At 29.0% G+C, this 23,694-nt stretch overlaps 1 protein-coding gene across 3 annotated transcripts in view; it reads right to left on the bottom strand.

The window, feature by feature from the left end:
* Nucleotides 1–12,690: 12,690 nt before the first annotated feature.
* The window catches only part of LOC101238714 (universal stress protein Slr1101), a 49,972-nt gene continuing 38,968 nt past the window's right edge, over nucleotides 12,691–23,694 (bottom strand). For all 3 annotated transcript variants that reach the window (XM_065789119.1, XM_065789118.1, XM_065789120.1), the window contains one exon: nucleotides 12,691–13,229. In XM_065789119.1, coding sequence (XP_065645191.1) covers nucleotides 12,919–13,229 — 311 coding nt within the window. In that variant the 3' untranslated portion in view covers nucleotides 12,691–12,918. The remainder of the gene's footprint in view (nucleotides 13,230–23,694) is intronic.

Below are 23,694 nucleotides of genomic sequence, written 5' to 3'. Positions count from 1 at the left end.
TATATATATATATTTATATATATATATATATATATATATATATATATATATATATATATATATATATATATATATATATATATATATATATATATATATATATATATATATATATATGTATATATATATATATATATATATGTATATATATATATATATATATATATATATATATATATATATATATATATATATATATATATTTATATTTATATACACACATACACACACAGATACGTCCGCACGCACGTAATGCAGCATTAGGCGCAACTGATGACATCGTACTGATTTAGAGATAGGCGAGGGCTTCAGTACATAGTAGAGATGCAGTCAAGACAGTAAAGGTCAAGACCAAGACCTTTGGGCTAAAAAACCAAGACATCAAAAAAAAAACCCCAAGAACGAGACCAAGACTTTAAAAGTTTTTACAAGACTAAGATCAAGACCTAGGTTCTAGGAAGTCCAACACAATAAAACTCATGTTCACTATGAAGCTGTTTACCAGCTTGTTTACTATGAAGCTGTTCACCAGCTTTGCACCCCTTCTTTATTTATTTGGCTGGCGTAGATGTATTTATAATATACCGTTTCCAGTTTAGAATGTTGAATGCTGGATCTTCCTAACTCATTGCATCGGTTTTGCTTGTGCCTCTGTTTTTATGACTAGACAACTCATCCTATTATCTCTTAATTAGGGTACAGAGTTAAAACTCAGTTTTATGGTTCTAAAGCCTGCTGGTAGTCAGGTTTCCCTAACCCTGTTGTAGCTCTCAGAGAGACCGAATTTATCAACAGGCGTAAAATATTAGAGTACTAACAGTGTCGTGTTGCACATGGATGGTTTCCCTGTTTGTAATTTTGGTGTGCATTTTTGAGACTACATTTGGAGCCTTTATTACGGCTTAGTTTTTATTAATAGAAATGAGACAATTGCTTAGACAATTAAAAAGTGTACTGAGTACTATCTGTGCTTTGATTCAAATTCTTTAGTCAATTTAAAAAATGACTAATGTATCAAAATCTATTAAACATCAAAAACCATTGTCATAACCAAGTTCTCTAAATTTATCAATCACTAATATTAGTGGTTTTTGAAGTAAATTTTTTTCTGTTGAGTCTTATCTCTTGCAATGTTCATTACACCTACATGCTCTTTGTGAGACGAATTTTAGTTTAGCTGTCTCATCTTGTGATGAGACAGCTGAACTCAAATTAGATAGTGTTGATGGCTATCTTCCTATAATTTGTAAAGATTCCAATACTCACATGATTGGCCTAGGCAATTACATTAGTAAGAATTCACTCATTTGTTAGGAAGTTAGGTTTGAATCCTTAGACTATTCCTTTATGTGCTTTCGTTTAGCTCCACTTTACTCTATCATCTTTTACTATGTTCTATATCACCCTCCTTCATTTTATGACTGCCCTCTTTTTGACTGCTCTCTTTATCCTTCAGGCAATATTGTTGTTGGTGGTGAACTTATTGATCATCACACTGAATGACGTGGTTCTTGTGTCAGTGACTCTCCAGGTGTTAAGACCCACAACTTTGGCTTTTCTCAAATTCTAACACAAATAGTCAACTTTCCAATTTGCTTTCCAAACAATCTGAATCATTTACCTTCTATACTCGATTTATGTCTTGTTCCTAATCCTAGTCAGTGCTCAGTTTCTTCACATTCACCCTTAGGTTCTTCTAATCACGGATTGATCTCTCTAAAACTCTTATTTCGCTCTTCTTCATCATCAGAATCCCCCTATTATCATACCTCTTACTATTCTTTTAAAGCTGATTAGAACTCTTTCCGTTATTTTCTTTGTGATGGCCTTTGGGTAGAAATCTTTCGTCTTTCCGCTGACAAATGCGTTAATTATGTAACTTCTCGGATTCAGGCCGGCATGGAATCCTTTATTCCCTCTTGATGATACCAAGTTAAACCTCACTCAACTATATGGTTTTTCTCTCATTATGCTGCTTCAATTTCCCATTGTAACCACTACTTCCATATCTATTGCCAAATCAATTTTCCAGAAAACAGTCGTCTGACTGTTTAATATTGCTAGAAACCACTGTAAAAAAATTTCGTCTGACGCAAAAGCCTGTATGTCACGAATTCTTGTTTTTCATCTTAAAAATTAGGCCCAAGTCTTCCGGAGAATCTTTAACAGTATCTATAATAGTGGCAAATCTGTAATTTCATCTCTCCTACATGGTTTCAATTTTGTTACTTCACCTAAAGACAAAGCTGAGCTGTTTGCTAAACAATTTTCACCAATCTCATCTCTTGATTCCACTAATCACATCCTACCTGATATAGCCGACAAATAGGTTGATCCATTACTTGACATTTGTATCACTCCAGCTTCTGGAGTGATGCGAGTCAAAGGTATGCGTAATGAAAAAAAGTCTTTCTAGATATAACTCGTTGCATTGGTTTGACAAGGTTCTAAATGATTTTTTTTATATTAAGAGAATAGCAAATAAATCTTTTTTTTTTTTTTTTCAATGTTTAAATAGAAATTTTTAAACACTAATTTCTTATTTATTTATGCGTTTTTATACATTAGTCAAAAAAAAAATACATAAAAATAATAATATAAATAATTTTAATTAAACATAAAAAAAAAAATTAAATGGTTTTATTTCAAATTTTCCTAACATGAAAGAAATTTCAGTCAGAACCTAGTCAAACAAATGTGACGAACTCTCATTGAGAGTGGAAAGTTGTGGCAATCTACAGTTTGTTATTAATAACAAATCCATTCATTGAATTGATATTTTTCGTAAGAACCAAGAAATTAAAAGACAGTAGAGATCCAAGACCAAGACTAAAACCAAGGCTTTAGGCTTCAAGACCAATGCCAAGACCAAGACAGTTAAATATGAGTCTCGAGCCGTCTCGAGCCGTCTAGAGACCAAGACTTCGGTCTCGAAACCTACATCTCTGGTACATACATCAACTGATTTGGGAGAACTCGCAAGGTAGTTGATAACACACAGGCAAAGGGTTTGGGTTTGGGAACGTTTTGGTTCCTTTTTTTTTTTTGAAGAATAAAAGCGCACTTTTTTTGACCCTATATAGCATTTGTAAATACATATATATACATATATATATATATATATATATATATATATATATATATATATATATATATATATATATATATATATATATATATATATATATATATATATATATATATATATATATAATTGCTCTGTTCTTTTGCTTTTGCAAAAATGCAAGGACGTGCCAAACAGGGAAAAAGAGCATTAAGGAAAAAAAAATTTTCAAACATTGCAAACATACATTTGGTAGCACTTATATCAACAACAAATTGTCCCCTCAGTATTATCTTGTTCTATCTACAAATTTTTTTTTTGTGCAAAAACCAATTTTTATTGTTTAAAAAAGTATAATGTATTATTTCCACTTATCAATAAATTATTACCTTCTCTGCTTCGTCAAGATTTATTCAATTTGACTTTGTTCTAATTACAATTTTACGTATTTTGTTAGTTTTATCTTATTCTATTTCACTTTTTTAAAACATTTTAGTATTATAATGTTCTAATGCCCAAATCTGCAAATCAATGTTGTAGCGCAAGTCACGTGACTTTTTATTTTGATATTTTCAAAATGTCGTCAAGTAAGTTTATTGGTTTAGCTACAAAAGAAACAATTGACTTTGAATTACTTAATACCGACTCGTAAGTAGTTTCTATTACTATGGTAATTTTAAAACTTGAAAATAAAAAGGAAAATTTTATTTTTCCGATAATTGGATTCCATTTTATGTTCTTTTAACGATAAAATAGTCAACTATCATATCGTGCATTATCAACTATTATATAAATATCGTGCATTAAAGGGTTAAAATAACTTAAGACTAGCTCTCATACACAGTACTAGTAGTTAACTAACTATAAATCTATATGTATAGCTATATATATATAACTATATGTATAACTATATATATTGTGCCTTTAAATAACTATATATATATATATTGTGCAAAGTCTTTAAGTAAGACTAAATTCTTTATATTATTTATTTCCTAACTGTAAAAAAATAACTTATATTACCCTGCTAATTACGATGCTTATGAAATTCCAATTTTCATTAATTTTTGATTTTTTTTTTAATATTATGTTGTTTTTAAATGTAGCTAAAGTTTATACTTTTTATTTCTACAGTGTCGATTCAAGTTTCCACAATAAGCTACTACATACGGATTTAGAAATAGTTGTGCCAATAGAGCAACTCTCGACAAAAAAAAAAGTTGGACGTATTGTGAAAAAAACTAAACGAACACTTGCAATTTCATCGAGGCGGCAATACTCATTTGCCTACTTTTTTCACCTGGCAGGGATTCCCATCAGAGTTTGCAAACCTTTCTTTTTAAACACTCTTGACATAAGCCAACAAAGAATTTCATATTTTTATAAACATTTCCAAACAGATACAAACACGCCTACCCCAAGAAAACAAGGTAAACATACAAAAAAGAAAATTCCTGACGCGGTCAGAGATGGCGTTAGGAAACACATATATAGTATTCCGGTTATAGACTTGCACTATTGCCGTGCTAATACAAATAGAAAATACTTTGAGTCTGAATTGTCTATTAGTCGACTGTATGAGCTTTACCAAGACTTTTGTCAGCAAAAACGATTTCAACCGGCTAAAAAGCACTTACACTCTGAAATTTTTTAACTGAGTTCAATATTTTTTTCCAGCAAAGAAAAAAAGATAGGTGTGATAAGTGTGAAATTTTTAAAATCAAAAGTGCTGAAGGTATTTTAAGTGATTGTGAACGGGCTCAGCATCTAAGTCATATTGAACAAAAAGAAGATGCACGCAAAGAGCGCAAAAAAGACAGACAGTCAGGACATCCTGTTCTCTGTTTTGATTTACAAAATGTTTTAACAGTTCCCAAGGCTGAGATATCCAACTTCTTTTATCTTAGGAAGCTGTCTGTTTATAACATGACAGCACATCTTTCTTTAGATAAAGATGTTTATTGTTGTATCTGGTCTGAAAGCCAATTTGGCAGAGCCGGAAATGATTTGGCATCTGCAATCCTACGAATTTTAGAATCTGTGCACAACTTAAGAACCTCATTTTATGGTCAGATTCTTGCGTTCCGCAAAATAGAAACAGTATTATGAGCACGGCAATAAAGCATTTTTTAAATGCTCATCCTGATGTTGAATCTATCACTCAAAAGTTTTCTGCAAGCGGACATGGCTGTGTTCAAATGGTTGATGCGGTTCATAGCAGCATTGACCAAAAATTAAAAAAAACTGAGGTATACAGTCCACTGGGTCTGATCAGAATACTAAAGTCTGTTAGGCGACAGAAACCTTTCAATATCCTGCAGATGAAAGATGTTGATTTTTAAATATTCAAGCTGGAGCTAAAAGCTATAACTTTACCAAAGTGCCCTTTACTCAAGTAAAGCAATTAAAATACTATTCCAATCATCCTTTTACTGTTTCATTTAAAACAAAACATGCAGACGGCTTCACCTCAGTTTTTGCAGGTGCCCAATCATTAAGAAAAAAGAAATCTACAGCATATCCCATAACTGCACCAAAACTGTCAATTCAGACCAAAAAAAGCCACTTACTTTCAAAAGAAAAGAATGAAGATATTAAAAAAATGATGCCCTACATGCCTTAGATTGATAGAAATTATATGGCAACTCTTTGTGTTTAGTAATTCATGTGCATCTCCCATGTACTTTTCTTAATTATTTTTATGTCTTAATATAATTGTTTCATGAAAAAAAAAATGTTTTACTTGAACACAACCAAATAATGTCTAAAACAGGGGTGGATCCAGGTCAATGTCCTAGGGGGGAGGGGGTTATATGATCAAAAAAAATGATTTTTTCAGCTAAACCACTGTTTCATTTGATCATTTTTCTAACTAAGTTCAATAATTCTTTCCGGCAAAGAAAAAAAGATAAGTGTAATTAGTGTAAATTTTTTAAAATCAAAAGTGCTGAAGGTACTTTAAATGATTGTGAACGGGCTCAGCATCTAAGTCGTATTGAACAAAAATAAGATGCACGCGAAGAGCGTAAAAAATGCTTATAAATTAGTTTACTAATAAATATATTAAATGTGTATATAACTAACTTTTTTTTGCCAAAAATTCAAATGTTGCCAAATAATATTTTGTGTTTTTATTTTCTATCAATAATATTTTGAAGATTGATAATTCTTAAGATGGGGGATGGGGGGGGAGGGGGATACTCCCATCTTTGTATCCGTCCTTGGTAAGAAATACATTCAAAACATTCACCAAATAAGACATTAGTGCATGTTTGGACAAACTATAATTAAAAAAACCCAAAGAAATTGACATAGAACATTATACAATTTTTGTAAAGTTTGTCAGTAATTTGTTCTATCTCAAAAGTCAGAGTTTAATATAGTTTAAATATAGTTTGTATATATATATATATATATATATATATATATATATATATATATATATATATATATATATATATATATATATATATATATATATATATATATATATATATATATATATATATATATATATATATATACTTTTTTTGATTTATAATTTGTATAATTTATTTGTATAGTTTGTATATATATATATATATATATATATATATATATACTTTTTTTGATTTATAATTTGTATAATTTATTTGTATAGTTTGTATAAATATATATATATATATATATATATATATATATATATATATATATATATATATATATATACTTTTTTTGATTTATAATTTGCATAATTTATTTGTATAGTTTGTATATATATATATATATATATATATATATATATATATATATATATATATATATATATATATATATATATATATATATATATATATACATATATATATATATATATATATATATGAAGAGTACACGAGAAAAAATGGCAGTCACATTTAAAAAGTTTTGAGAAAGTATATATTAATCATTTATAAAAGTCTTTCTATAAAGTTAGGAAGTATTTTCCCTGTTTGGCACGTCCTTGCATTTTTTTTACAAAAAAGGTTAAAATTTATTTCATCCAACGAAACTATCGTCTCATTTGTGATGTGTTTGTTAATATTGCTAACATATTCAGCTCTTTTTTGTTTGTTCTCATTACTATTCATTGTTGTAGGCTCCTTGTGCACTTTTTTAAATAAAAACAGTCTGCCTTCGAAGTAATTGGAAATTTTGGTTGTGCTGACACTAATATTAAATTGTCTTGGAAAATTCTATTTAAAATATATCTGTATTTTGTTACTCCCGCAAACTCCCGGAAACTCTTTCTGTAAACTTACGTTTATACGAACCTCCTTGGACTAAAATAATTTACTTCGAATAATCGAAATTTTGGAAAACTGATAATCTTCTTTAAAGTGACTTACTTTAAATTATAATCAATTTTTATTTTTTTTAATTTAGCTTTTAGGTACCCCAAGAAGTCCTAACGGTCTTGATACGGAGCAATAATGAACATTTCAAATTACGCAAACATCAAATTATGCAAACTAAAGTGTATACTTGATGTCCGCAAATACTCTTTCTCACTCAGGGTTGTTAATATTTAAAATAACATGCCTTATGACGTCGTTAATGCCAAAAATATCAAGAGCTTCTAAATTGAAACTAACACTATCAACTTCAGAAAATTCTGTTCCGGTTAACTAATTTTTGTTTTATAACTATGGTAATATATACAATAGTTTTATTATTATGAGATTGTAGGGCACGTTGTCAGAGTTTTTTATACTTTATAGACCTATGCGTTTTTTAGAACATATACACTGTTCTAATAAATTTTATTCTATCTATCTTATAGCATTTAATTTAGAAGTTCACGCCTCCTTCTTTACCGATGCACAATGGGTCAGAATTTACGATTACTAAACAAAACTAATAACTTGCCATATAAATAAGACTTAGGGACAAATTTTTCAAATATGAGGATCGCAAGTGTTTTTATACTACAAATGTAGTGGTACTATGGATTTTTTGTAATTTTATATTTTATGAAACTGCTCCACAATCCATATATTGAAGATGCAGAACTGAGCAGCTGTAGCTTGCTTGCCCAAAAAACTATAGACCCGTGGTTTAACGTTACATCTGAGAAAGTTTTATAACTTTGGTAAAGAAGGAGGCATGAACTTCCGTTCAAATGCTCTTTCGCGATGTTTTAACTATAACAGTAAGAATTGCATTTACAAAGTTTTATAAATAGGTATTTTAAGATGTATTAATATTTAAAACAAGTTTGTAATTAATCTAGTCACACTGAGACCCAATTATTACATAGCCATTTGGAATAAAATGCATATGATGTTTTTGTCATACAAAATCGAATACATCATATAATTTGTCAAAATCATTATTAGGGACCATGCAGTCATCCGCGGATTATAAAACAAATTGATAATGATAATATACATATTGAGAAATGTATTTTAATTCTCAAATTACAGCTAAAGTATTCGACTATTTTATTAAATTATGCAATGAAAAGAGAGGCTTTAAAACTAACAACTATTTTATGCTTATAAGTAACACAAAAAATATTATTAAATTAAAAAAAAAAATTATTATATATATTGTTTTTTTCAAAAAAGCTTTTTACGTAAAAGGCTTCTAAGCTGTTGAAAAACAATTCTACAGCATTAGGTTGACAGGCAGTTTATGCCTACACAATTTATTGTAAAACCTTAATTAAAAAAGAAAATAATGTCAATTAAAAAATGGAATTAAAAAAAAAAGTAAAATATTTTATTTTAAAAAAAAGTAAAACAATTTATGCTAGCTATGAGCAGGTTTTAGAGGTATTTACACCAACAATGTGGTCTAAAAACTTCTTGCTTTTGTTGCTTAAAACTGTAGAGGATCATAGAAAAAACAATTTAAATTCAGAAATTAGCTTGTTTATCTGAAAGAATAATTTATGTTTTTTTTTTTTTTACTTTTAGTACTGTTGAGAATAAATGTATAATTGAACCAGAAAAAAATTGATGGTATATGCATTTTTTATATTATATTAACAATTCAGATATACCATCATAATATGATAACAAAAACTGACATCATTTTCAATGGGAGATGGCAAAAAAAATTAGCTGAGTTTGATAAAGGGTGAAGGTGTTCAATAAACCGGGTCATCATCTGACATCATTATGCATAGATGACCCTATGATTTAGGTAAAATAAGTAATCAATTTGCCATATTTCTCTTTAGAAAGTGTAAGAAAAAAGCATTGTTATGCTGAGAATCTACCTATTAAGCAAGCTTTGACCACCTATTTTATAAATTTGAGAGACAGAAGTGGAAGTGCGAATCACAAAAGAACGAATAACAATGCTCTAAATTGATTTTAACTTTGTAGACTAACATTAATATAGTATTTAGAAATAATAAATGAAATTTACATGATTTTTATCATTTGTATTTATTTCCATTAATTATCAGTTGTTAGCCTCTATTTTAAAAAAAGAATTAAAAAACAATTTATTTATAGTATAATGATAATACATAAATACTAGTTTCCTAATGCTATTATCATCACAATGTTAATGGTATTCGTTTTAAAGTGAAATTTTGTATCAATTTTATTGTTTTAATGTTATATATATATATATATATATATATATATATATATATATATATATATATATATATATATATATATATATATATATATATATATATATATATATACATATATATATGTATATATATATGTATATATATATGTATATATATATATGTATATATATATATATATATAGTTTTTACTTTATTTACAACACCATTTGATTTACAACAAACCCTTACAAAGCTTACAATAATTCAGTTAAGATTCAATCTGAGTTATTGAAACGTAATAAATTTAACATCAATAGAAAAGTAAAGCTGTCATCATTTAAAATATAAAGGGTGTTGTCAAAATATGTTGAATTTAAAATTAAGTTACTAATAAAATCACGTTCAACAATGATAAACATTCTTACTGTAGTAAAAAATGGTACTAACTGATAAATTTAAACAAATAAATATAAAATTAACAAAAACAAAAAATAAATAAGAACTTTAACTTGAAGTTTAACTAAATCTTGAATTTGAATTAATTGGTACTAATTTGTTCAAGCATAACCTTAAAAAATAAGTTTTTATAACAAATTATATGTATAACTAGTTATACATATAGTTAACTATCAGGAGTTATATGTATAACTATATGCATTTTAAAGCATATTACTTTATTTAAACATTACTTTAGATCATATTACTTTGAAAACTGGAGCCTGAGGCTTTATTCTCAATAATACTGTGGTACTCCAGATTAAAAATTGAAAACTTTCTGTAAATATCCTGTTTTTGTTTCTCAATCTAGTTCGTAAGTCCCTTAAGTCTTAAGGACCTTATTATATCTAAAGTTAAAAGTTTTGGAGCATAAAAAAAGTTACAGAAACCCATCTCCATCCTATTTTTTCTTTTTTTTAATAAAGAAAATTGGGAATTCTTCGACTTTCAAACCTGCATTTCTTTGTGGGACACTGCAGTGTCCCATGCATGCAAAATTGGTTTTTGACAACATTTCAACTTGCATCAGTTGTTTGCAAATAATTTACTCAAGATCTATATTCAAATAACTATTATATTATCTTAATAATAAGTCTATTTGCACAAATCTTAATCTTATTTCTATAAAGAAAGATAAACATTATTCGAGGTACTTACATACTTGCTTGCCATTCTCAATATTAATATAAAATATTTTCACACAATATAAACGTAACGCAATGATATGTCGATTTAAAAAATTTTTTTTAAGTTTTTTTGAAAAAATTTTTTTTTTATTTCCAGCTTTCAAATTAATTCCCATGCAAATCCCACAGGAAGTCCACGTGGGATTTCCCATGTGTGTAAATACCATATGGTTCCCACATGTAACCCATGTGGGATTACCCACATGGGTTTAAGGTGACAAATCTCCATACGGGTACCACATGGGAAAAACCGTCCCACGTAAATCCCATCAATCCCACACGAAACCCACGCGTAACCCATGTGGAACGCGGTTTCATTTTTCACTGGGCAAAGATCTGGCATTTGCGCTTTTTTGGGGGTAAAGTTTTATTTTGTCATTCATTGACAGGAGGTATATGTAATTCAGTTAAAGGTAGCATATCTAAGCTAGCTGGAGACTCAAAGAAGGTCCAGGACATATTATGTATTATATATTATAATAATTCGATTGGCTACACTATTTTCTCTTGTTTTGTATAATGAATATAATATAACTATTTGTTGGTTCATATTTTTGTTTTCAGACTTCTTAAGCGATTTCCAAGGAAATTTATGCTATGTTCAGAAAAGCAAATAACGCAAAGTGCAATGATGAAAGTAAGCTTGCAAAATGAAGAATTGATGTTTTCAAAAAGACTATTGTATATGGAGAACATTATGTTAATAATAATAATAATAATAAATGATAAATTAATAACAGTAACTGATTTGCTAACTTAATACTCCGTTCTTTTTTTTTTTTTTTTTTACGAATTTAATTCTTTTTAATTAAATTAAGAACTAAAAGATAATTTAACAAGTGCAAAGGGCAATCCGATAAAACTTTAAACAGGATTGAATAGGTTTACTATATATATATATATATAGATATATAAAATTATTAGATATTGTTCATTCAATGTCTTATAAGACACTAAAGAACAATATCTTTTTATATGTTCAGGAATCCAATTTAATCTTGTTCCAAAATCTTATTGGAGTTTTTATCCTGTGAGACACCGAATAAACAATATCATATAGCTTTATATGTACAGAAATCATACTCAAATAAGTAGGATTTCTGTACATATAAAACTATAGGATATTGTTCAGTGTCTTATAGGATAAAACTCGTATAAGGTTTCGGAACAGGGTTGAATAGGATTCCTGTACGACCATACCTATAGGACTTTTACATATGGTGTCTTATAGGATAAGACTCCTATAAGATTTTGGAACAGGATTGTTTAGGAATCCTATCCTAAAGAAATTCCTATAGCTTAAATTTAATTGCGTTATCCTATAGAAAATCTTGTTCCAATTTCTTATAGAAATGTCCTATATCTTTTTTTATAGGATATCCTATAAGACTTCTTGACTTAGTAAAAATCAGTTTAAATTTGTTAAAATTGCATTTTTTACATGTCTAAATACAGATTCAAATATTTTTTATAAATGAAGATAGAATTATCTAATGTCTTTGTATATAATGAAAATTGAAATAAAATGTTTTGTATTTGGGGAAAAAATTGAGTTTTAATAATGATAAATCTTGAATGATAGAAAAAGCTGTTTTCAGTCACTTTCAAACATAAATTAACGTTTAAGTCTATAATTTCAGGACTTATCTTATTTACCGTTAAAATCATAAGAAGCTGTAGAAAATAGTTAGCTTATAATACTATTTAAATTGCGCAACTCAAAAAACTGTATTTTTGCCAAGTTTTAAATGTTTCTAAATCACTATGCATTGGAACTACATTTGAACATCAATTTATTATAACTAGCTGACTAATAAAAGATTTTAATATCACGATTGTTTTAACTAGGTCGTAATTTTTAGGTTTAACTCTAAATGAACAACTTTACATTAGAATAAAAATAATTATATAATTACAATACAAAAATAATCAACTAAGTTAAAATTTACATTTTAATTTACTAATTACTTATGAATCTTAAAAGTTTCTCGCTCTAAAGTGTGTGGCAATGAAGCATAGTGTTTAAACTGGGTAAGTTTAAAGTCACTATGTAGGAATGTGAACACTATGAACATGAAACACTGTAATTTTAAATCACAGCAATTATTTAAAAATCACTACAAGCTTTTCGGATAAGGAACTACAATAAATGATCTAGAACTATGTTGTGCAACGTAATCGCTGACGGATCCAAGAAATGTTCGTCGTAACTTATTTAATCCACGTGATCCCATTAAAATTAATGTCACGTCGTTTTGTTCAGCAATCTCACAAATACCTTCACCTGGAGAACCACTATGTAAAACCGCTCTATGCTTAAGTTTATTTTGGTCACAAATTGTTTGGAAGCGGAATAGTAATTCTTTTCGTTTTTTAATTTTTTTTTCTACTCTGATTCGCCATTTAATCCACTGCTCATTGTTGTCATCTATAAAATAAGTTTTGATATATGTCATCATTAAAAAAGGATACAATTATAATTGAATATATATAATTAATAACTTATAGTAAACTAATACCATTTATACAAAACATAAATATATAATATTAATTATATTTATAAAATAATCCTAAATAATATTTATATTTAATAACATATTAATATTCAATATATTATTACATATAAATATTATTTAATATTTATATTATTTCATGTAAATAATATATTAATATTTATTTTATACTATTGATATTACATTTTGTTCAGTTTAACTTTAAATAGCATATATTAAAAAAGAACAACTTTACATTTTTTATAAATATTATTAATATTTTTTAATTATTTTTATAACAACTTTTTATAAAAACTATTTAATAAGAATGATTAATACACGGTGCCTGCTAGTGTCTAGTAATAAAGGCGGATTTTCGAGGTACCCGGCATGTTCTCCCAGATTTTTTGTCGTCAGTAATTAAAAAGAACATTTTAATACTAACAAAAGTATAATGTAACAATTATTGCTTCATTATTTTTTTTCTCTAAGAACTGCTTTGAACAAAATAAAACTGAATTTGATCACAAGTAATACTCATTAAAACTAATTATTAATGTAAAACTAATTATCAAATTAAAATCAACTTAAATAAGAAAAATAGTTATCTAATCAGTTCAATAAAAAATCGAAACAATAAATTAAGAATGACAAAAGTTTAAATAAATTTGAAAAACATAGAAAAAGTATTACCACTGAAATCTTAAAATTCTTTAATAAATATTAAATATATAAAATCTTTTATTGAAACAAATATTGAGATGAGCTTGCGAAAAAAGCTATTATTACAATATAAATTGAAGAAAATTATTGACAAGGGAAGGAATGTTTTCAAATAACATTAAGGGTAAAGTTAGCACTCGGTTTAATTACGTCGTTACGTAGGTGGCGGATAAAATTTTGTAGATAAGTGGTTAAATACAATATAATTTTTGGGGATCCGTTGTAAAATTTGAAAGTGCAATGCAAATGATTGCTTTTACTTGTTTGAAATTCATTCTTCTTCAATGGGAAAGATACCATGGTAGAGTGCATCACGAGGATCAATACCAGCTGCTTTTAGAGTGCACGTTTCAAAGACTTGCATTTTGGATTTAGTTTTATTGGACATGAATGACAACTAGATTGTAGGTAAAATAGTTAAACCAAGAAGCACAGTAAGCAGATAAACGTAGACTGAAGTTATCCACCTAATATTCATAGTTGCTTAAATAGATATTTGTTTTGGGGAAGTTTTAATATATAGACTAGTCCACTGTCAAACTTGAGGGTTAACTTGAGATTAATGCAAACTTGAGGGTTAACTTGAGATTAATGCAAACTTGAGGGTTAACTTGAGATTAATGCAAACTTGAGGGTTAACTTGAGATTAATGCAAACTTGAGGGTTAACTTGAGATTAATGCAAACTTGAGGGTTAACTTGAGATTAATGCAAACTTGAGGGTTAACTTGAGATTAATGCAAACTTGAGGGTTAACTTGAGATTAATGCAAACTTGAGGGTTAACTTGAGATTAATGCAAACTTGAGGGTTAACTTGAGATTAATGCAAAGATATTTCTATAAGATTATAACTTCAAGAATTTCGCCTTTTAATGTTATGACTGGCTTTGCACTTTGACCAATATATATAACTTTGCATTTGGTTATGTTGATAAACATTTTATTACCATTGCACCATCTTTAAAGACTATTTATTACTTCTTGTGAAAGAAAAGCTGAATAAATATTTATACATTTTAAAGTATATACTTTTTAATTAAAAATTTATGTTTTATTTTGTATATATATGATGCACATATAAACATCATTACGACCATTATATCATCACATCATCATCATCATCATTGTCATCATCATCATCATCATCATCATCATCATCATCATCATCATCATCATCATCATCATCATCATCATCATCATCATCATCATCATCATCATCATCATCATCATCATTATTATCATCACCATCTTAATTTTCATCAGGATTTAGCCTTCTTCTTTTATGCTGTTTCCCTAATCATAGTCAATGCTCAAACGAGCTATCATCTCTATTAGGACAAAGCAAAACTCATTTTTTCTTAGCTTCTTATTCAACAAGTTGTATCCTTTTACTGTATCTACCTCTTCTATGGTATAAAAACTTTTATTAATCCAGTTCTTTTCTTTGCGTATCAAAAAAACTTTTTAACTAGTACCCATCTTCATGTTTTCCTTTTTTACACAACCTACAACATTTTAAGTCTTCAGTTAAACATTTCTTAGGTTTTTAACCTATCCTCTATTTTAAAGTAATTCATAACTTATTAGAGGTTGCTTGTGACCTTGTTGGGAGTAAATTAAAGTTTGAAAATACATAAATATATGCCAGTATTTAATAAATAGCAAATGTAAGTATAAAATTATAATATAAAAAGTATTATAAATTTTGCAAACCCAGCCTCAGCCAGGTTTGCAAAAAGTATTATTTTTAGCAAGGGCCAGGGCTTTGGTCACTTATAACAAGAATATCATCTGCATATTTTTTATGTCACATTGCAATCCAGGATGATAACCGTGACAGTAGGTTGATCTCAATATTTGTGCATGAGAATTATGTAGTTGATTGGTACTTTTGCAAAATTAAAGAACATTGCAGTTATCGCAGTCCATAACTTATCCCCCAGTTGGTAGTGAGTCGGTAGAGATAAGTTATCGCATTTTAGAATGGGTAAAGTGTTTGCATAAAGCCACTCAGATGGTACAATACACTTGTTGACACAATGCTTAAAATAATATCTAGAGCTTCAATGTGTGTATGTATATACAGTATTGGACAAAACATTTGCAACCAACATCGAACAATGCTAAAAAGTGTTCCTAATTTTACATGTCTTAAAAACGAAACGAACTTTACTACCACAGCAAACAGTTCAGGTGTCTGGAGTCATAGCATGCCATGATATGAGCAATCAGCTGACAGGTGACAGCACACAGGTAGAATTTTGTTGACAACTGCCGTTTTGCAGCGGACAAAACAAGTGCAACTTTTTTGGTTTGTTATATTTTTCTTAAGTCTGGTCCGCGTCAATGTCATGAAAGTTTTTTAATAATTATAGGAAGTATCCAGAAGTTTCCAGAAGCCTGCAGAAGCTTCCAGAAGTTTCCAGAAGAAGCATCTGGAAGCATCCAGAAATATCCAGAAACATTCAGAAGCATCCAGAAGCTTCCAGAAACATCGAAAAGAAGCATCTAGAATCTTCCCGACAGCCTTGGATTGGGAAGTTGGCAGCAGATAACAAAGGTGGAAGACCGCGTTCCACCACTTCTAGAGAGGATTCTATGATCGTCAGATCCGTCAAGAAGGATCCCTGGATATCATCAGTCGAGATACAAAAGCAATTAGAGCTGCCTGTATCGGACCGAACAATCAGACGACGTGCTGTTGAAGCGGGATTGTTTTCTAGACGCCCTGCAAAGAAACCGCTGATTTCACTAAAAAATCAGAAGAAAAGACTCCTGTTTGCTACATCTCATGTTGACTGGAATGTGCAGAAATGGCAAACTGTCCTGTTCAGTGATGAATCGAAGTTCAACATCATTGGGAGTGATGGCATTTGCCGTGTACGTCGACCAGCCCGAAAACGCCTCGATTTACGTTACTGACAAAAGACCGTGAAGCATGGTGGAGGCAATGTAATGGTCTGGGGGTGTTTTTCTGCTAACGGTCTAGGTCCAATACATCGAAATGATGGAATAATGGACCGTTTCATGCATAAAAATATACTGAAAGATGTTATGTTACCTCATGCTGAATGAAATATGCCAATAAAATTTTTTTCAGCAAGACAAAGATCCGAAACACACTGCAAAAGTAGTCAAGCAGTGGTTTCAAGACAACCACCTATTGGTGATGAATTGGCCACCTCAATCTCCGGATCTCAACCCTATCAAGAACCTGCGGGAGATCGTCAACCGCAGAACTAATTGTGAAGGTGTTCGTAATAAGGATCAACTGTTTGAACAAATCCAAAAGGCCTGGGCAGCGATTCCACAAAGTTTCATTGATCACCTGATCGAATCTATGAAGATGTAAGGCTGTGATCGACAACAAATGATTCGCCACGAAATATTGATAGCGAAATACAGCTTGGTCAACATTTTGTCGAGTTGCACTTGTTTTGTCCAGAAGGAAATCAACTTTTTTTAAAACTTTTGATTGTTAATTTTCATATACAAATAATGAACTTTGTGATGAATAAAACTTGAAGAACTTTGTCTCTAAACAGTTACATAGTTATTTCTCTAAATTGAAAAAATGCAGCACTTTTATATAAAGAAACTAAATTAGCATTATTTGGTTGCACTCGTTTTGTCCAATACTGTATATATGTGTGTGAATATTATATATTATACATAAATATATATATAAATATATATAAAACTCTTATATGTTGTCAGAAAGTTTTTTCCGTATTTTTGTATTACAAAAAGTAAATATTAAAATGCAAGACCGAAATTTTTTTTTTATTAATTGATAGACTACCTGCGCTAACCAAACCCTCAGTCGATGTAGCAACACTCCATTGCGAGTCAGGCTAAAAGAGAGTAGATGTAGCAGCACTCCGTTGTGAGTCAGGCTATTTGTCAGTCAATGTAGCAGCACTTTGTTGCGAGTCAGGCTATAAGATAGTCGATGTAGCAACACTCTGCGCATGATTTACAGTTAAAAAAATAATAATGAAAACATTTTATTACAAAAAAATAAAAAACATTTTATTAAAAAAAATAAAAATAAAAACATTGTTTATATTGTTAAAAACATTCAAAATGTTTTGAAAAACATTCTGGTCAATTAAATTTGCATTTTTGCGGTTTTTTTAAAAAACGATTAATTTGTAATTAAATTAATGGTTTTAACTTTCTGACAACACGCAAATGTTGGACAAAAGTAAGAATCATTTTTTTCCTTCCGTACTTCCCAAAGGCAACAATCTATAGAACTATATATATATATATATATATATATATATATATATATATATATATATATATATATATATATATATATATATATATATATATATATATATATATTATATATATATATATATATATATATATATATATATATATATATATATATATACAGTACTGTGAACAAGTTTTAGACCACTTGTATAATTAGAAGTATTTACAATTTATATATACAAATAATAATAATAATAATAATAATAATAATAATAATTGATAATTCCTATTAGTCTACAGTCGTCTGCAAAGTGTTTGACATAGTGTGTCATTGCATCGAGGAGGTTGTTGATAAATATAATGAAAAGCAGCAGGCCCAATACAGAGCCTTGAGGGACACAACTTTTTATCTCATTCCATTCTGACAAATTTGAACCTGACTACTCTCTGTCTTTGAACTGTCAAGAAAGATTTTAGCCAAGCAAGCAATTGATTTTTAAAACCATACGCACTTAGTTTAAGTAGAAGAGAGTCATGATGGACAAGATCAAAGGCCTTAGCAAAATCTAAGAATATCGCATCTGCTACATTACCTTCATTTAGCTCTTCTGATATAATGTCAATTGATTCTATTAAATTGGTTAAGCATGATTTTTTGATAACAAAGCGGTACTGTGCTGAGTTGAGAAGATTATTATCGATAAGGTGTTTCATCATTACTGCTTTAATTATGCATTCCACAATCTTGCAAGGTACAGATGTGAGGGAGATTGGTCGATGATTTGAAGCTATTTGTTTGTCTCCTTTTTTTTGAAAATTAGAGTGATGTTGGCTGATTTCCAAGAAATGGGAAGAGTACCATTTTGAAGGATATGAACAAATATGTACGATCGGAAGAAGAACTTCAGAGAAGCTGGAATGACACTTGTGTAGTGGTTGAAGATGGATGTTGTTGCCACCAGGAGTCTTGCGTGAGTCAGGATTTTGTAGCTCCGCATCAATTAACGAAATCGAGAGAGAAGATTGATCGAATAAACAGATGTTTGATGTTCTTGATTTGAAAATCAGGAGGGGATGATCGATATTCTAACAATTTTTATCAAAAACTGAATAAAAGTGTTTGTTTAGCCGTTTTGTAATTTGCTGATGGTCGAAAGTAACTTCGCCAGATTGGAGTTTTATTGATTCGATTTTAGATTTTGTTTTATTTTGAGCGTTTAAGTATGAGTAAAAAAAGTTTTGGATTAGAATGGCATTTGGATAGGAGATCTTTTTCGTAGTTTCTTACTGATAATTTGATTTGTTTTTTAACTTTTTTTGAGATTCCTTTAAATACAATAATAGCATTGGATTTATCAGCCATGCTGAACGTTTTAAACCAGAGCTTGTATTTAAGTTGAGTTTAATTTCTCAAAATCATTGGTAAACCATTTAGGTTGGAGCTTTGTTCATTCTGTGAACGTAGGAATGTGTAATTTAATTAGAGTCCGTTTGCTAAATGTTCAGATCTTTATAAGAGTTTGACCAGTTAATTAAATCAAAATTTTGAGTGATTTTTATGTAATTAACTCGTCTATAATTCGGACTTTTGGTTAGAGTTTTAGTTTTATGAGTATATGTGCTGATATTATAGTTCCAAGACAGAGTTGAGTGAAGATGGTAAAGATTGGAAGAGCTCAGAGGTAGACCAATACTAGTTGAAAATATTCTTGTAGGATTTTCAGTGATGACAAGATCTAGAGTGTTGCTTGCAAAAGTTGGTTTGTGCACATGTACTAGGAAGTTGTTGTTCATAAGATCGATGAATTCACGACTAGCAAGTTTACCTCTGTGTATGCACAGGCCACCAAGATCTGTCCGTTTAATGTCTGGATGATTGAAGTCCCCCATGATCAGTAGACCTGTGTATGTTTTTTTAAAAACTAGATTGATGGCTGTTTTAATAGAAATATTGATACTGAGAGTAGTAGATGCCTTCAGAGGTCTATAATTACATCCAACAAGGATTTGTTCTTGTCCGATAGATATTTGAACCCTAATCTGTTTGCAGTCCTGATTTTCATTTATGTCTTTGATCTTGATGGCTTAAATATTATCTATGACATAAATAGCAATGCTAACTCCTCTGATTTTTCTATTCTTGTGAAATAATTGATAGTTTGGTATTAATGTATTCAAATCAATATTTAACCATGTTTCCGTAATTGAAATAATATGTGGAGAGCTTTTGACTGTTGCAAGAGATTTGAGCTCATCCATTTGGTAACAACAGAAGTGGCATTCATGTAAAAACATTTCAAGATGGAGAATGAGTCTATATTGTTTTCAATGGTTAGAGTCAAGTTTTATATTATTGCAATTGAGTTTCGGTAGAGCGATTTCTAAGTTTGGTGTAAAGATTTCACTCAGTTCTTCATCATTATTTATTCTGAAAATTTGATTGATTATGTTTTTGTACGTGGTGTTCTTTGGCCTTATAGCAGACTCAGCATGACCATTACTCAGTAAGTTATTCTTTAGTTGCTAATAACTCTGGATGTTATTTTTCTGCGTTTCTTCTTGTTGTAGCTGTAGTAATGGCTAATTAGTTGCATGAAGTAGTGTGTTTCAGCCTCAGATAGCTATATAGATAACTTTTTAAGAAATCCATTTTTTCCAACATAAAAAGATTTTCTTCCATTGTTCATTTTACAACGTCTACCAATGCAGTCCTGGTATTTCATGTTAGAATTTAGTTCATTTCTTTTTCTGTTGCTCGCTCAATACTAGTTTTATTAGGGTTTACATAAACACCTTTAATTTTTTCATTCTCTCTCAGCTTACGTGCATTTAATAATGCTAGTTTGACTGATTCTTTATCTTTTAGTTCAACTATGACCATTTTTGTTGTACTTCTTTCTGGGTCAGACATTATTTTAGATGATTTTGGGTTTAAGGTATCGTTTACTTGTAGTACAGTTAGTATTTCTTTTACTAATTAATCATCTTTGTTCTTGATTTCTTCTGCTGACCCCTGAGATGGTTCAATATTGCTTAGAACAATATTGTTTTCAATGAGTGTGTTTTCCTCTAGTTCCTGTCTCATCTTAGTAATCATTATCTCTTCCTTAGTCTTATTCTTATTGAACAAGAGGCTAATGTGGCTAATGGTTGTATAGTTTGAGGGGTGGAACTTTCTATTGCTTAATTTTCAAGGTTGTGTATTCTAGTCGTTAGTTGGTGAACTGTTTGCTTTTCTTTTGATCAGCATCTTCCAAAAATCTTATTCGGGTTGACATGTTGATATTCTGTTCTCGTAGTGATTTGACTGTTATTGCTAATGATTTGAACCAATCATGGTGCTGCATCAATCATGGTGCTGTCTTGTTGAGGCTGTATGATTACCTTGGCCTTGACCAGTTTGATAACAAACCAATTGGATCTTCAATTAATATTACTTTGAACTTGATTAGGGGAGCTACCACCCTGAAAAACAATGGATTTTCTACCGGACAAGAATTATTTATAATTAATTAGTTAACAGCTTATTAGCACAAATAGAACTATTAGTTTTTTGTGTATGTGTATATATATATATATATATAATATATATATATATATATATATATATATATATATATATAATATATATATATATAACATATATATATATATATATATATATATATATATATATATATATATATATATATATATATAATATATATATATATATATATATATATATATATATATATATACATATATATATATATATATATATATATATATATATATATAAATATATATATATATACGTATATATATGTATATACGTACATACATATATACATACATACAAATATATATTTAAAGAAAATTTTTTTTTTCTAGGAAAATCTTTTTAAAAGTTCTTTTAAAAAAATAATTTTCAAAAGTCATACATGAGATAATACATACATGAGAATTTCATAACAAGCTTATAAAATCTTTTTAATAGGGCAGTCTGTTTTGCTTTTCTTAGTTTTAGATAATAGATGAAAATGAATGCAGAACACAAATTCCAGTTAAAAGTTGTTTGTTCATGTCATTTTCAGCCCATTAGTTGTGTAACCCTGATTAGAAGATCAACTTGATACCATTGGATAGGCTGAGTTTGCACATTCAGCCTATCCACAGATACTTACCAAAGTTCAAAAATTTTAAACCTGATAATATATCTAAAAGATCTCTGCTTTGATTATGTTCAATGATTATTAATGATAATTGATTATTTTCAATGAATGTTGAAAGTTAAACATGCACAGTTTACAACATCAATAATTTTCGATAAGATGTATCCGCTATATTTAAAGAACTAAGTTAAAACTATTACTGAACGAAACAGCTGATTTATCTATATCTTATTTATCTGACTTTTTTATATCTTTAACGAGAATTGGTTATTAATTGGAGCTTGTCCGAAATTAACATAATGCAAGCACTCTCCGTTTTGTAGAGAAAACATTTCAGCTATAGAACTTTCAAGAAACATTGATTTTAAAAAAATTGAAAGTTTTCAAAATCTTTTCAAAATGGAAACTAGAACTTAAAGAAAATGAGAAAAATCATTCATCTGATATCTGCATCAATAACCAATCCTGACACAACATAAGATTAAAAGTGGAAATCTAAACTGTATTTTCTGACTAAGTAATACAACATGCTAATTTTAAGTGTCGTTTTTTGAGTAATTGTTTCTTTCTGTTACAATGTTTCTTTCCTAATGTACCACTTTTCAATCTGCATACTAGACAGTTTATTTTATTTCTTGCACTTCAAATTTACAAACACTTACATTCATTAGCCAAGCTTTATATTCTGGTATCTGTAACCACTGCCCATTGAAAACCAGTTAGGATCACTTCCATCTTGTACACAACTTTTTGTTTTAAACAATCCCCCCTCCATCAGTGTACTAATGCATTATTAATTATAAAATCAACCTCCTCTCCAACACATAAATTTTAAAAACAATAAAAACAAAAAAACTTAATTCAAAAATGTTAATTCAACTTATCTATGTTACTTAACAGAATATCGATTTTTTTTTAATTGTGAAATTCAATGCGTTTGTTAAAAAAAATTATCATGTTTTAAGAGGTACAGAACAAGAGATAGTCAAACCACATACATACTTCCTGAATTTAACACCCCATTTCCCTTGTACGCATCCATTTGTTTTAGGGTAACCTCCTCCCCCATATCTGCGTATCTACTTTATGAAAGACCCCAAGCAAAAATAAAGCAATCTGCTTTATGTAAGAACGCACTGCTAATGATATGACTGGATACAAATATTTGAATGCCTTAATACTACATTATAATACCATTGTCATATTAACAATTCTGGCAGTTTCTCATAGTTACACTCATATTTTTGTTGACTTTTCTACCTTTTCCTCTAACTTGACTTATGACTTATTGACTTAA

Source organism: Hydra vulgaris, chromosome 01, assembly GCF_038396675.1.
Source record: "Hydra vulgaris chromosome 01, alternate assembly HydraT2T_AEP".
Classification (NCBI taxonomy): Eukaryota; Metazoa; Cnidaria; class Hydrozoa; order Anthoathecata; family Hydridae; genus Hydra; species Hydra vulgaris.
The sequence above is the reverse complement of the archived record's forward strand: the minus strand, read 5'-3'. Positions and strand labels throughout refer to the sequence as shown.